The sequence below is a fragment of the Colias croceus genome, chromosome 2 (assembly GCF_905220415.1).
Source record: "Colias croceus chromosome 2, ilColCroc2.1".
Taxonomy (NCBI): domain Eukaryota; kingdom Metazoa; phylum Arthropoda; class Insecta; order Lepidoptera; family Pieridae; genus Colias; species Colias croceus.
In genome coordinates this window covers 8,534,981-8,552,657 of record NC_059538.1, presented here as the reverse complement: position 1 = coordinate 8,552,657, position 17,677 = coordinate 8,534,981, and the positions used below count along the sequence as shown (strand labels likewise).

The 17,677-nt window shown below is 34.1% G+C and overlaps 3 protein-coding genes across 3 annotated transcripts in view; 1 reads left to right on the top strand and 2 right to left on the bottom strand.

Annotated features, from left to right (window-relative positions):
* LOC123704107 (homeobox protein OTX1 B-like) overlaps positions 1-2,969 on the bottom strand; it is a 7,366-nt gene extending 4,397 nt beyond the window's left edge. Inside the window, exon 1 of the mRNA XM_045652399.1 lies at positions 2,268-2,969. Within this exon, the coding sequence (XP_045508355.1) occupies positions 2,268-2,623 (356 nt within the window). The 5' untranslated portion in view covers positions 2,624-2,969. The remainder of the gene's footprint in view (positions 1-2,267) is intronic.
* The window catches only part of LOC123704025 (transcription termination factor 5, mitochondrial-like), a 22,277-nt gene extending 12,017 nt beyond the window's left edge, over positions 1-10,260 (top strand). Inside the window, exon 9 of the mRNA XM_045652275.1 lies at positions 10,070-10,260. Coding sequence (XP_045508231.1) covers position 10,070 — 1 coding nt within the window. The 3' untranslated portion in view covers positions 10,071-10,260. The remainder of the gene's footprint in view (positions 1-10,069) is intronic.
* On the bottom strand, positions 10,071-17,677 carry LOC123700097 (the record flags this gene model as incomplete). The annotated part of the gene is made up of 11 exons (XM_045647223.1): positions 17,487-17,677; positions 17,015-17,236; positions 16,594-16,809; positions 15,547-15,690; positions 13,466-13,635; positions 13,268-13,310; positions 12,972-13,106; positions 12,489-12,648; positions 11,195-11,338; positions 10,780-10,936; positions 10,071-10,246 (listed from the first exon to the last, which is right to left on the bottom strand). Coding segments are annotated over exons 1-11 (1,758 nt in total), but the record flags the coding sequence as incomplete, so codon positions are not given.

The window sequence follows — 17,677 nt, the reverse complement described above, 5'->3', positions numbered from 1 at the left end:
AAAACATCTTTTTCAGTGTGAAAATGCTCTAAGCAATCCTGGATTATGAACTGTATATCATGTACCTACTCTGATCCCAGTACGGTCGGTACGTCGATAGCCATAACGATAAATATTATAATCAGATAACCGCAAAGTCAAAAAAAAATAAAATTTTGACTTTGCGGTTATCTGATAACTTAAAACATTACTTGTAAAGTTGTGAGTGCAAAATTTACGTTTCATTTGGCAATAACATTTTTTTCGGTACTAAAACGTAGTAGTTTGATATGTGGTTGGCTGCCCCTCCTCTCCTTCCTGAAAAATATCCTCCAAAATTTCCCGAGATACTTCCAATGATTGAACCACATGAACCATTGGACGTTGGACATTAACTTCAGTCAAAAATTGACGAAGCGGATGATTACTAATTTCCACTTAATCCTCGCTGCTACTGTCTTTATCATCAAATCATCAATTTTCAAGTGGTGTAGTAAAAATATCAGCAGAAATCGTCTTCCAAAGGCGATATAATTTTATTAGCATTAAATCTGTAAATAAAAAAATCAAAAGTTAACTGTAAATCTATAAAAAAAGCTACTTACAAATAAAATTTTATCAAAAACTTCTGTTCCCAATGCACCTCAAAATAATAAAAGAATCATTCATTTCATTTCATTTAACAACTTACCAACAAACAACAACAACTTACCTTTTGTGGGAACGCATGATGGTGAAAATTCACAAAACACGAAGATTGCATTTGATATTTTTGGTTTTATGGCATTCAATTGCTTTATAAATATCACTACATAGTATAAAAAAGTCGCTTTCTGTGTCCCTATGTCCCTATGTCCCTTTGTATGCTTAAATCTTTAAACTTCGCAACAGATTTTGATGCGGTTTTTTTAATAGATAGACTAATTCAAGAGGAAGGTTTTAGTACATAATTTATTAGGTTTTAGACAAAGCGGACGAAGCCGCGGGCGGTAAGCTAGTAAATTTATAAAACACGAAGATTTTTAAAATTGTAACTAATGAACACAACAATATATTATTATACTCTTTGGAACACAATCATTAGATTAACTGTAGATAATGGTGTCTATTTTTACTTAAAATAATAAACATCTACCCTCACTTTAAAAAATGTAGTTTATTATTTACACGAAATATATCTTATAGGGAACGGAAGATATGGGTTAAAGAGTTAAATAAATAAATAACATAATTAAGTATATTTAAATTATTAATTTTTAACATTGTGTTCAGTAGTGTTAACATGTAAATTGATTTGATTTTTACGAAATCTCATAGATGGCGCTGTTACAAAATTAACATTATACAACTTACATAAGCTATGTTTCTCTTCCCAAGTTACTTAAGTGGCATAATTTTTTATAGTGTCAATCTAGATATTGTCAAACAACATTTATATATGCGTCATTTGATTATTAATTTCCAATAGTTAACGTGTAAATTGATTTGATTTTTATAACATTTAATAGATGGCGCTGTTTCTAATTTGTCTTTATACTACTAAATTCATTAAACTGTTTCTCTGCCCAAATTACGTAAATGACATAGTTTTTATTTTGTAAAGCTAGATAATAGCATGGCTTACTCGAAACCAACATTTAAACATGAGTCTTTAGATTGTACGCTGTCGTAATACACGGAATACGTAAGAAAAATAAAGGTTCACAGCTCCTCCCCCGTAGGTGATAGCTTAATAATATGTAGCCTATAGCCTCACCCGTCCTGTTAGTAATATTCATGCAAAATTTGAAGTAAATCTATGCAGTACTTTTCGAGATTAGCTCGGACAAACATACAGACAAACAGACAAACAGACAAACAGACAAAAATTCTAAAAACTATGTTTTTGGCTTCTATATCGATTATAGATCACGGCCCAGGTATTCTTTTAAAAAAATATTCAATGTACAGTTTTGACTTTCCTACGATTTTATTATATGTATAGATGAAATAAGTGCCAAATCTTTTATGTGAGAATTACAATCATGAATAAGGTCAATTTAGATATACAAATTATCATACTTTTCCATAAAAATTGTGTTTTTATCATAAACTTGACCATGTCTCTATAAACGCTCGTTAACTCTAACTTAAGTAAGCTAACGTAAACATAATAGTGTACGTACTTCGTAATTATTAAATATGTACTTACTTAAAATTATGAGTTTAAGTTATTAGTTTCAGTCACGTTTCAGTAAGCATTATTTTAATAATTGTTTTATAAGAATTTTAAACACTATGTCACTCACCTGGTCTTCTTCTTTTTAATGCCATTATTTTCACTCTTTTTCTTATCACTTTTCTTCGTGGTCGGTGGTGGAGGCGGAGGTGGGTGTGCCGCGTGTTGCGTAGGCGCTTCGACCTGCTGCAGAAGTAGCGGCTCGTCTTTTCTCTTCTGGTCAGCACTAGACGCGAACACTGGTAACTCTTCCCGATACTGCAGTTCACCTCCAGCTCCAACCACCACTTGCACTTGTCTGTCCTTGCCAAACTCGCTGAACATGTGTTCCTCGAAGGTAGGTTGGTCCATGGATCCCGGCGCTGGCTCGAAGGAGCACTCGTAGCGCGGGCCGGCACTGCCGGCTGGGTCCCCGCACACGTACATGTAGCCGTCGGCGGCGGGCGCCTGCGAGCCCGCTACCTCCGCGCCAACCTCTCTCGACTCCGTCGCGGCGGCCTCGATGCCGCAAGCACCTACGTCGAGCTGCGTGAGCTCGACCTAAACTCAATTTATCGACGACGATATTAAACAATTTAAGTTCATTTAGCCGAACCCTCGGAACCGAGCCCGCGCCGTTCGTTTCGTCGTGTCCGTCCCGGTTAAATGGCTTTAATCAACTTTAACGAACTAACCGAATTTGCTCTACGGTTGGTCAATTTATATTACCATAATACGACGCTTAGAGGAAAACTCGCACCAATGAGTGCACTGACCGAGAGCACCGCGTGTTATGTTGAAAACGCTATTCTATTTCGTATTGAGTTAACTGAAAGGGGACATTGGATCGTATGGAGTAGGCGCTTACGACTGTAACGTAGTTGAGAGGGGGAACCAATAAGAATTGCGCTCAGCCACTCCCCTAAGTCGCTACAGTGGTGTACCCTCGATGTATCGTGTCTCGAACTGCGGGTTATCTCCGCGGCCGCCGTTGCCTTTCATATTATGAACTATGAGCACCATGCGGGATTCCCACAAACACATGAGATTTTGTTCCTATCATGTTTTAGGGAGCGAACACCCACATCATTATTTCAAAAGTCCACTGGGCATTATAATAAATCCGTATCGATAATACTGGTATGTCTGTTACATGATTTATAGCCGTGAGAAAAATATTGTTTATAAAAAAACAAAATCACTTAAATTGAGTTTTCGTCTGGAGAAAATATGCAAGACGAGACAGCGTAGAGGCAACGCGCGCTGCGTCTACGGCGTGCGCGCTTCGATTCCGCTGATTGACGCCGACATTGCTTAATTATCAATTAACAGTTATTGCTGGGGATTATTAATAAAACATTCGCCCTGACTATTGGCACTTAGATTAACGTTGAGGGAGTAATGGCGCATTTCAACAATTTCGGTTGTTATTTAATTGAAGTCAATTTAGATGATCAGAGTCTATTTAGGTTGGTGCTGGCACTCGCCAACGGGATCTCTGCTTCATTGGGCTCATTGGAGACTTTCAGACAACACGAATTGCACTCGTTGATGCACTTGTGCATCTGCAATTTGTGTTTTTGTTTAAAACGTATCACGAGTAATGTCTTACGTCAATTACATACTGTGCATACGGTTCTGGAATTGAGTGACTCAAGTCAAGTCAAAGTTTTGGTGATGGGTTGAAAATGACTAATCCTATCAGGTTCAGTGTCTAAGGTGTTTTTATGTATATTGTGTAGTGATATAGTGCAAGTTAGAACTTTGGAATACGAAAAAGCTTTTACAATATAAGGACACAGATAAATGTGAGTTACACTTTCTTCTTTCTAATGAATGCCTATTATGTTTAAAGCGTAATGCAAGATATAAGAGCATATAATTTGCCATACATTGATGAAGTATTTAAAGATCTGAAACTTAACTTTTGACTTAACTTATTATGCAGTCTTCGCTTTGGTGCAATATACCTTTAAGTACCTACCTTCTACTCACGGTAATACTTTATATATCGTTTCCGTGACTTATCTATCACTCAGTAATTTATAAATAAAAAAATGTTGTGTGGTTTTATGAAACCACGGTAAAAGTGAAACTTACGATAATTATCGTATTTGTACGATAATTATCATACGTCACGCGACATGCGCTACACAGACCAAAAAGTTTCAGACGATGTAATAAAAGTTTCACTTTAACAAATGCCTTGTCTTATTTTGGAGTAATTCGTGGATTTTTTTTACATTGGTCGTTATATAATCCAAATCATAGAACATAGAATCATGCTAGGGAAAATTGTTTTCTAAGCTCTGTTGTAGCTACAGGAAAACTTCAGGAACGTTCTCGAGTCTCAACCTTAGGTAGTACACCTTGTAAGGTAAACAGCTATACCATCTAAAATTAATTTCAAAGTATAAAACTAACCCTTATGATTGATAAAAGCTTTACCTATTGATAAGTGCAAGCTTCGATTTATTTGTATGTATACTTACTTCGTGGATACCTACAGTTTTTTTCTGGAAATTCCTATAATTTAAACTCGAAGATTGAACGTATCGATTTCTATTGGTACAGAATACATAAAAATAAAACTAAATGCTAAATGCTATAGGTTGTTTCATTTAATATGCATTTCCATACTTGAAGCTTTGTCCTATATGGAGCCTCAATCCTCACGTTTACTTGCCATTTTAATAAATAATAGATATTGTACATAAGTTGTACATATTGTAAATGTGTACCATAGATCAAATAATTATACTTACCTTGTTTAAAATATTTAACCATACCTACAAAAAAGAGCCTAGTTACATATCTCTCAAAAGGCAGCAAAACAATCGCAAAGTCCCTAACGTTGTTATTGCTAATGGGCGTCGGTGATAACCTAACGTCTAGTGCTCTGCCCGCTGCTTTGCTTGTTGTCGTATAAAAAATTAGAAATAAAGATAAACATTAATAATCATAAATAATAGAAAGATTGACATTACTGCTATCTAACGTAAATATTCCTCCTTGGTACAGTAGATATAACCGTTAAGTAAGAACCCATTGGTCATGGTTCTTCTGGCCAGACACAAATACAGATACTTGTTCGTACAGAAAATCTATCCCTGAAACATATGCAAAATGCACCTGCCCCGTGCCCCACAAGGTTACACGAAAAAAAACGATAATCGCAATATTCAGAAACTTATTATTATTTCCCGGATTAACCCAGGAAAAGCCCGGGTCAAGCATATTTTTGCGAGTATCTATTGTAGCTAGCCGTAGCTTCGCCCGTGGTAAATAATATACTAGTATAGTATTATATTATCTGTGATATGGCCTACATAATACGGGACAACGCGCATATTGAAAGGTGAAAGAATTTTTGATATCGGTCCCGTAGAGTTCCTGTAGTTCCTGAGACAAGCGCATTTAAACTCTTCCGCTTTATAAGTATTATTGACGTTGCGACACAAATATATAAAATCTACAACTATTTACAATATCTAGTAACTTAATATATACTGTAAAGAAAGACTTTTATTCAGGTATTTTTGAAATGCAAACAGTCCTCTGAAATAAATGTGTAAACAGAAATATATCCTAAATCTCCCTAATAATTATTATTCTACTAGAAATTACCTACCTTTTTAATTCATCTGTCTTCGACAAGTTTTTCTCAAATCGATCCTTCGTTTTTTAAAAACTTAGGTCGATAGTGACAAATAAACAAAATTCTCGGTGTGAAGTCAGTCAATAAATACTTATTAAACACTAGCTGCTCCCCGCGGTTTCACCCGCATCAGCATTTCCTGGTCGTTGCTTGATATTGTGTAGCCTATATTATATTCTAGCATTCCGCAGTAAATTTACTATTAAACATTAAAAAAAAAATCTAGTAGTTCCTGAGATTATTCGAAACATACTTAATCAATTTTTAAATATATGATAGTGAATATTCTAAACATTCAGTGAATATTTCAAGTGTCTACGTTTGCGGTTATCAATATCGAACAAAATTATTAAGATTTTTAGTAAATAAGCTTTATAGATTATAGGAGAGAAGTTAAGAGAAAAAAAAATTAAATAGCATGTTATCGAAGGGCCCGGTAAAGTAAAACATATTTTACACTCTAATAAAATGTAGAGTTAACTTAGAAGCTTAGCTACGGAAATTAAAATGGCTGTTTTCCGGCTTTCTGTATATGTCTGGTTCACGCCAAAGGCACAATTACAATAAACCTGCTAATTGTAAAAATTGAGTTCAATAGAACTCAATTTTTATAATATGAAGTAAATTTTTTGAAAAAAAAACAAAAACCGACTTCAAGACTATACCTATATTATATACAAATTTAAACTACAAAGTAGAATCACATTCAAATTCGATGGTATTACACAATTTTGTTACAGAGATCCCATACCCCTACCATTCATCATCAGCTCAGCAACATCAGATGGTGACCATTAGATGCAAAAATCTACATATTATATTCTGATAAACAGTGTATATGCCTACAAAATTTGAGGGATTCCCTCGATTTCCCCAGGATCCCATCATCAGATCCTGACCTGGTGACAATGGGACCACCTCTGACGTATGACCTACCAAATAAAAAAAGAATTATTCAAATCGGTTTATAATTGCCGGAGTAATCGCGTAACAAATATACAAAAAAAAATACAGTCGAATTGATAACCTCCTCCTTTTTTTGAAGTCGGTTAAAAACGTTAAAAAATTACGTATTTCATAGACTGTAGTATTAATGCATGTATGGAAGATATAAATCAATGGAATATTTTCCCTAAAGGAGCAATAAATATATCTAGCATTCTGAATCAACAATGGTATGGTAAATTGGTACCTACAAAAAGAAAAATTATATGCATTTAACATTTTATGCGATGTGTCATAAGTGTGTGGTGTACCTTATGTAGTCATAGATGATTATATTTTACTTATTCCCCTTTTATAATACACTAGCTGCTCCGCGCGGTTTCACCTCCGTGGCTCCACTCCTATTGGTCGTAGCGTGATGATAGCCTTCCTCGATAAATGAGCTATCTAACACCGAAAGAAATTTTCAAATCGGACCAGTAGTTCCCGAGATTAGCGCGTTCAAACAAACAAACAAACTCTTAAGCTTTATAATATTATATATTAGTATAGATAATACATACAAGTCAGTTTCTACCATTCACATCTTTGAGGAAACAAATCTCTAAATTACGCTGAGTATTAGATTTTGAACCCTTAAGTTTGTACCTACCTATATGATTTCCTCAAAATTGTCGCACATATATAATAAACAGGATCAACTGCAGATTCTACTATGTTACATTGTGTATGCATGTTCTATTGTGTTTTGTCTGCAAGTACACAAGTACATGACAATAGGTACGGCTGAGTCATGTGACCGAGCGCGTAGGCGCTTCACATAAAATCTCTCTGTGGCCGGCAACGTCGCTGAATCTGCCGCCCGCTCAATTGGATCCAATTGCTTTAATTGATTTCAATTGAAATGACCTCGTGCACCGGCTCCCACTTCTAGCTTGACACTTTTACATCTATCTTTTTTGGAGCTGACATAAAAGCTATGATATACGTCATTGCAACTAATGATACCAATGTAGCGTTTGTTGTGTAACTTATGGTTTGGTTTAATTAAAGAACTGTATATTATTGGGCGTTTGAAGATATATTTTATCCTACATAGGAAGTAGATATCAAGTATGTACTGGTAATATTTCCGATCATCTACATTAGCCATAACAATTTGAAATCTTATTAAAATAATAAATAGTTTTTAATTGGCAACAAAAACACATGTAGGTACATGAAACAATAACAACATAGTAGTTATATTTAACTGCATTTTGAACAATGTCTCTTATGCTAGGAGTGTTATAGAAGACATTCTTCCATATAGACATTGATTTAACTGTTTGATATAAAGATTTATCCTTTTATTATTTAAAACACAACCCATTGTAGAATTCTCTTATCATTATCAAATATAGCCAGTACATTTTTCACTCAAAATATTTTTATTTCTGTGTTCGCGCTTAAAAATTCGGTATTCATGTCATTTAGTAAAACTAATGCTTTAAAGTGAGCTTTATCGAGAGCGCTTCCTTCTAACTTTTTAGCAAACCTACAATTCGTTTAATTAATAAAATTCACATAAATTAATTTCTATAACCAGGATATATAAAATTGGCGCGATGACGAAAAGTCTAAAAAGCAGCGACATACTTTTTGGCACGTGTCCTGTCCGGTGCACAATTGAAGTTAATTAGGAAATAGCGGCGCGCGATGAGCGTTAGGTACGATCATCTTGGAATATGTGGGCAGATGTGTAAACTCGTTTATAATGTACATCGTTTTGTTTAGTCACTTCATTATGTTTGGAATAGCCCTTTATAATGTTTACTTAATTCATTTCGGTTCGTTATTTTTATACAAATACTAGCTATCCGCCCGCAGCTTCACCCACGTTGTCTACAACTTAACAAATTATATACTTACCTTGAACCAATCTACCTATCAATTAAAAAAATCGTAGTAGGTACATCGTTTTAAAAATCTAAGTATACATAGGAACAAAATTAAATCTGTTTAAGCATTTGATTAGTTCAATTTTTTCATTTAAGGATATCAATAAAAGACAATAGTTACCTATCATTTATATTTAAATAACTAAAAACATATTTATCTACCGTAAAGATAGATGAGATTTCTTCTGTGACTTCTTATTTTTGCCACTCCGCCAGAATCGCATAAAATCATTGCTACTACTGACATGTTCGTCGACCTCTTCAATCGTGGTTAAATGACGACTGGAACCAAGACCGACAACACTCTGATGGCTCTCACTGTCATCATCTTCATATCCTGATGAAGGAATTGTAGTTATATCTTCATCGAATCTTAAATGTTTAGACAATACCGGTTTAGGTTTTATTGGGTGAACTTCAGCCACTGTAGTCTTCTGTATTTCCTTTTTCTTTGCAACTGAGGTACTAGGCTCGTATAAAGTACTGTGCAATTCTTTTTCTTCCTCTGTAACGATTATTTTATGAGAAACATTGTCCTCTTTTTTATTTACAAATAAATTTGACTCACCAGATGGTTTAGGTGATATTTTTAGGTTTCGAATAAGTTTTAAAATGTTCAGTTCACTGCTGTTATCACCCAATGCTTGATCTAAGTCTGATAAAATAGATGCTTTATTTCGGTTTCGTCTTTGATAATTCTCATTTCTATTACCAGTGTCTCGTATTTCTAAACTGCTTCCAGTTTGCACCATCGCGTCCTTAATTACGGGTGTAATATCACGCAACTCATATTCCGTGAAGGAATATATTTTTCTAGGAATTGATGGCATGTTCAACATGTCGTGAGCAGCTGGATCATCAATGCACTCCTTGGCAATTGTTTTCTTCTTAGAGAATATACACGACAAAAGAAAAGATTTTAATCTGCTACAACGCGATGTTTTGGTATTCATTTTCATAAATTCCTCATCATCGTCGAAAATATTGGCTTGATAGAATAATTTGGAATAATCGTCAGTGTTATCATTGGGTGAACGCATAATTGAATCCAAATACAATCTGAAAGACACACATTTTATGATTTTAAAGCCTATTGTTAGCAAGAATTGTTTTTTTTTAATAATAGGCTTCTAAATCAAATGTTATTTGCTTAAAATATTTAAAAAATATATCTCAACAATCAGTAGAGTAAAATCTAGATCAGCATCATTGATTGATTAACGTTTGGACACTGATTTATCTTTTAGTTAGATATTTCAATCGAATTTTAATCTTTTTGTTTACCAATTCTCTAAATAGTCTAAACAGTTACTACATTTAGATTTTATAAAACATTTTACGTGTTTTCAGATGCGTCGCTATAAACGAAGAACGCTTCAGAGACCCTGGGGACGCATCTCTTGAGCCAATAATGAATTGTGTACAATATGGTTAGAATAACTGCGAGGAATGTGCAGGCAGCCAAACATACATTGTGCTGGAGACCTAACGACCAGCCGCAGCGGAGACGGTCCTCGTCATATATGTCTGAAAGAATGAACCAATAGATATCTATAGAAATATACGTTTCTAAGGAAAATCGTAGTTTTATTTCAACCCAGCAAATCTTTTTTCATATATGCCTATTTATTAAAAAATTTTCCTTCGTTTTCAAGACCAATGAAATAAACTAATATTTTGTAACATAATGAATAGCTGAAGGCTCACAAGTATTAAAAATGTAGTAGGTATTTATAATATCAGTATCCTACTGATTTCGGCTGAAAGTTGGTATGTCTTGAAATAACGAGACTAGAAATAACGAATACGATAAAAGAATATTCTTCTTTGTGTTTGCCTGTAACTTGTAAGTAGTAGGTAGGTAATTTTAGGGACTACTATTATGTTTTGTGTCTCTTTATGTTTCTCTGGAACTACGGAATCGACGATAAAAAATCTTTAACCACATTATTTATTTATAACTTCATCCCGATTCAAATCAGAAGTATTTACTAGACCATTAATTAAAAATATTCACACCATATTTGAGTATTAACCAGACCATTTAAAAACGTTCATACCATAAGCTCCACAGTTCGGCACACCGTCGCATTCGTTCGTCGCGTCAATGCAAACCCTAGTGCCTGCAACCTGACACTCGAGGTGCGCTGGCGGACACCTGCCGACACTGCTCATGAGAGTGCTTGCTGGTGTCACCACTAGTGTCATTCTGTCCATCTGACAGGAATGGAGTTAGTTCGTTACAGAATTTTTAAGCGTTGGTAAGTTTATAATTGAATTGGGTATTTGAAATATTAAAGTATCAAAATTGGAATGTGTAATACATTTACATTATAATTTCATAATACGTTAATTATAAACTATCCTTTAATCACTTAATTGAATTTTTTTTTTCATATTATCAAAATTGTTTTTAAGCATTTTTCTACTCTTAATTCTTAAATATTATAAATTAATTTTTAATATTTTACATACCGTAAAATTACTTATAGCTATAACAATTCTGGACGAATTGAACAAATAAACTTGACGAGCCTTTGGTTCGTTGTAATCGCATATATTGAATAGCGCCGAGCCTACGTACTTTCGTAGATAGCGTAGCGCTACACGCCCTTGTATCTGAAAATTGTAGAAACGTAGCAATGAATTATTCAAAACATATTTTTATTAGTAGATACTATATTATTTATTACTCTAGGTTTCCGCCCGCGGCTTCGCCCGCGCAGTCAAAGAAAAACCCGCATAGTTCCCGTTCCCGTGGGATTTCCGGGATTGCGTCATTTTCCCGGGATAAAAAGTAGCCTATGTCCTTTCTCTTCATGAAAATTGGTTTAGTAGTTTAGGCGTGATTGAGTTGTTACTCAATCACGCCTAAACTACTAAACCTGTCTGTCTGTCTGTTGACAGACAGACAGAGTTACTTTCGCATTTATAATATTAGTACCTATGGATTAATTCGTGACTTTTTGATACAAATCTCAAAATGAGCTAAACACGCTAATTGGACAAAACTTTATGTAACTCATAACTAATCATTAGTCAGTTACTTATCACTACATAGTATAAAACAAAGTTGGTTTGTCTGTCCCTATATCCCTTTGTTCGCTTAAATCTTTAAAACTACGCAACGTATTTCGATGCGGTTTTTTTTAATAGATAGAGTGATTCAAGAGGAAGGTTTTATTATATTATAATTTATTAGGTTTTAGACAAAGCGGGCCGCGGGCGAAGCTAGTTACATATAAGTTATAAACGATGATCAATAAACTTGTATAAATACTAAATATGAATTTATATTTTTTGGTTTTTATGGCATTCAAATGCTTTATAAATATAAATTTATAAAGAATAGAAAAAATTCGATCACGAGGCGGGACTCGAACTCGCATCCTTCGCGCCATTCCGGGGCGGATGCCTAACCAACTCAGCCACTCGTGACCCGCCTGAGCAATCGAATTTAATCTATTCCTTCAGTTTTATGTGTCTTAAGGGACACACCGCGCGCCATCTATTGAGGTGGGTTCGAGTCCCGCCTCGTGATCGAATTTTTTCTATTCTTTATAAATTTATAAATACTAAATATTCCTAATCTAGATAGAATTCTAAAAGCAATAGGTATAGGTATACAAACTATTAGATAAATCCAAATACAATTTTTATATTGCTACGTGTTGTATAACAAAACGTGAAACGGTAGTTAGGAGCTGAAATTCTATAGAGATCTAAACTTTCACAAAGAGTAATTAGGTACATAACTAAGTTACCATACCTCATCATCTTCCAATTCCACAAGCTGTGCAAGATCTTGCATATCAGAGTATCTATATACTTTCTCAGTTGTTCTTGTCATAGTTTTTAGAGTAGTGAGATTTCGGGGTCGTGCGTTTTCTATTTCTAATGCTTTGATGTAACGCTTTTTGCGAATAGGGCTAAAATATAAATTAATAAAACAGGCGACGGAAGTATGTGAAGGTGTATTGTTTTAATGCCAGTATAATTGAGAAAGTACAAAAAACATGTTTTTACTTAAGGTATTTATTATGTAAGCAATTTAGTTTCAACCTTAGAGTTTGAACATCATCATCACTTTGAGGATTGTAAAACGCATTTATCCATGCCCGAAATCGGCTCTATAATAAATAATTTAACCTGCTATGTGATAACATAAACCATATTTTGTTTTAAATTAATTATTGGGCAACAGAAATGTTCCTTCAAAATAATTGTAATTAACTACTATTCTTTCAGTTACCTTGTCATATTTTCTACTTCTTTAGGAAGCGACTCTACATTATATTTATTGAGTAACACTGCAATATCCGGAGCTGCTTGCACAACATTCTCAAAGGATTTGTGATTTACTAGAGATCCACTTTCATGTTTAGTACTAAAATAGTTTAAATTAAACTTAAATAAATTTCACTTACAAGATAAAATGTAGCTATACTTATGCGAATTTAATATACGAGCAAATCGCTCGTATATCGTAATAATCGTAGTAATCGCCCTAACAATTTAAAATGTTTTTAATAAAGCATCGATACATACGTTTTCGAGGACGTAAAGAAAATTTTAACCTCGTCAATAGAATCTGAAATAAAAAAAATTGTCACTATATTTTTTTTTAAGCTTTATCTTTATCTTGTATGCTTTTTTAAAGAGTTGTATATATTTTGCAATAAAGGTAAGTTGATACTTATTACTTACAAAGGTAATATTAAAATTTACAGACATAAAAAAAAATACCTGAAGATATTTCTACAGACGTTAGAGGTGTCTCCGTTGTTTCCACTGTCGATAAATTCTTTTTTATGCTGTTCTTTATATTTAATCTTGTGTTATTCAAAAATATATCAAGTGGTGTTGATTCATCTGTTGATCTGCTTGTCTCTGAAGATACACTAGGAATACCTTCGCTATAAGAAGGATTTTAAACGGATTTCATAGGTAATTTATAAATGCATTCGCAAAATTTTCGCCAATATAGTGTTGTATTTGATACTACATCAAGGCACCAAATTACACATGGCCTCTATCAAATGGCTAATTAAAAAAATGTAAGAATTAACTACTTACATCTTACCTTACTGAATACTCCGTCGTAATACTGTATGTGTGTGTCAAAATTTGTGTAGAAGGGTCTGAAAATGAACATTAATTAATATATTATTCTTTTTTTTAAAGCATATGACATCTAACTACTTATTTTGCAAAATTACTGAAACCTGGTTTAGAAAAACGATTGGTTGTATTTTCAGTAGTTATTGGAGAAGCAGCTGTGAAATTAAATGATTCCATAAGGTCCTCAATAAACTCCCACGATTTTCCACTTTTAACAGCACTATTGTTGTATATTATAGATAATACATTATCCTGAATTGTTGGCAATGGAGTCCAAGTCTCATAAGATTTTGTTGTGGGAGTAGAAAGACTGGAGTAGTATGGCCTGTAGGTGTAATCAAAGCTATCAAAAATTATGTTCCTTTGATTTGTTTTAAACTAGCTTTCCACCCGCGGCATCGCCCGCGCAGTCAAAGAAAAACCCGTATAGTTCCCGTTCCCGTGGGATTTCCGGGATAAAACCTATCCTATATGTCCTTTCTCGGGTATAAAAATATCTCTCTACCAAATTTCATGCAAATTGGTTCAGTAGTTAAAGCGTGATTGAGTAACAGACAGACAATCAGAGTTACTTTCGCATTTATAATAATGTTAAGTATGGAAGTATGGATTTTGGGGCTACGAAAGGAGATAAGTACTTATCCATTTAATTTGAATTATCGCATTAATAATGTATGGCTTTGGTGTAGAAATGTTTGTCTATTTCTAAATAAGTAGTGAAAATACATTACGCAAAATGAACAATTGTATAGTTAGGTAATTAGTAAATTAATAATCACCTCAAATTTCTAAGTGGCGTCGTCTTTGCTCGAAACAAAGATTTATTTTTCCTTCTAAATTTTAATCGCTTCGTGACCCTGTATTTTCTGGTAACTTTTTTCTTATATAACGTGTTGTATGAGATCCTAAGTAAAAAGTAGAGCAAATTACCTACCAGATTTGAGTGAAACTCTTAAGGCATTTAAAGTACATTTAAAGAAAAATCAAATAGACACATTATAAAAATATTAACAACAATATTTAAGTTTGTTTTTTTCAATGAGGTATGTAAACACGTAGGTACTTATATGAAAAAATCTGTCTTTCTAGTTTCTACCATTGTGTTCTTCGATAAAGCGTAGCGTCGTAGCCGAGTATATAGTATTCTCATCCTTTTTTGTTCATTTCTTGTCAATTTCAATGTGCAATACCTACTTGATGAGTTTATTTTACAGTGGCGCCAATCCCTTTTTATGTCGTTTCGTGAACACAATAATAACTTTTGTAGCAGTAATAAAATGTTACTGTTGATAAAATTGCTACTAAATATCTCTACATCCAAAGCACTTAATGTGAATTGAATGACAATGTTTCATAAAAATGATATTAGTTTAATATCGAGTAAAAAGGGTGTAATATTATTAACCCATTGAGCCCCGAGCGGCCCGATCGGGCCACGACACAATAGATTTTCTATTGTTCCTGTGATTCCGGGGGCTGAGTTAGCAGTATCAGTTGTATAACGCCATAAAAGTTCTTGCAGACTGCAGAGATTTTTTTCTACAAACTTTCTAGCTGTGCTATGTGGTGACTGGTGTCACTCGCGCTGGGAGCGGCGGGCAAAAGCAAGTTCTTTAGCTAATTATTGCCAAATATCATCAAAATCTGCCCTGTGGCTTTCGCAAGAAGTAAGAAACATCTATCAACAAGATATTAGTAAACCTAACCTTGAATCTGGCGTGAATCCTTGATAACTGTAATCAAGCTCATATTTGGGTTGTAAATAATTTCCACGACGTTGATCCTCTGTTTGTTTCTTAATTGAAAATTGTACAAGGGGTATAATGCTTGTGTCATAACTAACTCCATTCCTGAGAAAATAAATAGATTGTGTAATAATCATATTCAAACTGGAAGGAGGAATTGAAGTGCCCATACTACAAATTATAGGTAGGTACCCGAGAAAGAGATAATGAAATAGACACTTGTTAGTCGTAAATAATCTTGTCTTAATATATATAAATCTCGTGTCACAATGTTTGTCCTCAATGGACTCCTAAACCACTTAACCGATTATAATAAAATTCACACACCATGTGCAGTTTGATCCAACTTGAGAGATAGGATAGGTTTTATCCCGGAAATCCCACGGGAAAGGGAACTATGCGGGGTTTTCTATGAAAACGCGGGCGAAGCCGCGGGCGGAAAGCTAGTCTTATATATAAAATTCTCGTGTCACAATGTTAGTCTGCATACTCCTCCGAAACGGCTGGACCGATTCTCATGAAATTTTCTGTGCATATCGGGTAAGTATGAGAATCGGCCAACATCTATTTTTCATATGTACCACGGGCGAAGCCGGGGCGGACCGCTAGTATAATATAATATCTAGGAATGTTTGAAAATATTTTTTTGCCATACACGGTTCACCTCAGTTTGCCCATCAAGCTTTTATTATCTATAACTCCTAAGATTTCGCATCGTATCATTTTCATATTCATTTAGATTTTAGACCATAAAGAAGAGGTTATTCAGTTAATGTCTTTTTTTTTAATAGCACTCGCCAGCACAGGATGTTGAATTTTGAATAGACTTTAACTATAATCCAGGGGTGGTGTTCGGTGCAATGACACCACCATGCATATCGCCCTACAGGCGCGAACCTCTGGATTATAGTTAAAGTCTATTCCAAATTACTATTTATGTTATATAGGTAGTATTTTAATAAATACTATTTCCTACAAACTTTTTTTTTAATATTGCGTAATAAATACCTAGGCGTCACATCATAAATCAAATCAAAAAATTCATCAGTATCAAGCCTTCTATGGGAAGAAATCTCGTCCAGTCCCAAATTACCAGTAATATTAACCAAAGGCACATCTATTCGTATGAAATCTTCCTCTGTTTTAACATCAGTAGTACGCGAGAAAAGAGGTTTCATTGAATCTGTTTCTTGGTCATCATATTCATATTCATAATCTGTAACACTTTTTAGAACATAAAATTACATTATCCCAAATTTTAAAGATAAAGTGAATGAAACGTGATAATCTAGCGTCTAGCGCGATCCTAATTGAACTTGATTCGTAACTGCTACAAATGTTTTCTTCTTTCCAAAAAACGTTGTACCTAATTTTGAAATCATAATAAGTGGATAATCGTTTCAAAAAACCTATGGAAATAAAACCTTACGTAGTTTTTTCAGTCTCAGGTGTAGTTTTTAAAGTGTAATATTTTGTATAGTTTTGCGGTTGCAGTTTTATCATAGTATCGGGGATAACACCCCAGTATCCTCCAAACGTTTCTCCAAGTTCATAAATTAACAACTGGTTATTATTAACTAGACACGACTTCGCCAAACTTCGTTCTGATAATAACTGAACTACTAAAATTATATTGTTGCCAAATTCAGTCCTGAAAAAACACAGAATAAAAACGAAACATGAAATTAAATAAAAGCAAAACATACTGGCATAATACATTGTTATGCAGGTACTTCGTAGCCCGTAGGTATACTATATTATACTTGTGTATGGAAAAACTATGCCTAAGTTTTATATAATATAGAATACCGGTAGGTGGAGCAAACTTGATTAAAATATTTTCAAGATAGAGGCAGAGCAAACAAAGTATACGGAGTAGGTAATATAATAAAATACGTTACCTAACACTAATAGAGCAACTATACGGCATTTCTAGTTGAGAAAAGTGCAATATTTGTGAATTGGCTTCCACCACATGTTTACCAAGGAATACAGAAGGTACAACACGCCGTCTACAATATTCCGACATATCTTTCTGGTGAACGAATTTTCGTACCGCTATAGCTAAATGTACTTCTTCAAAATTTAACAT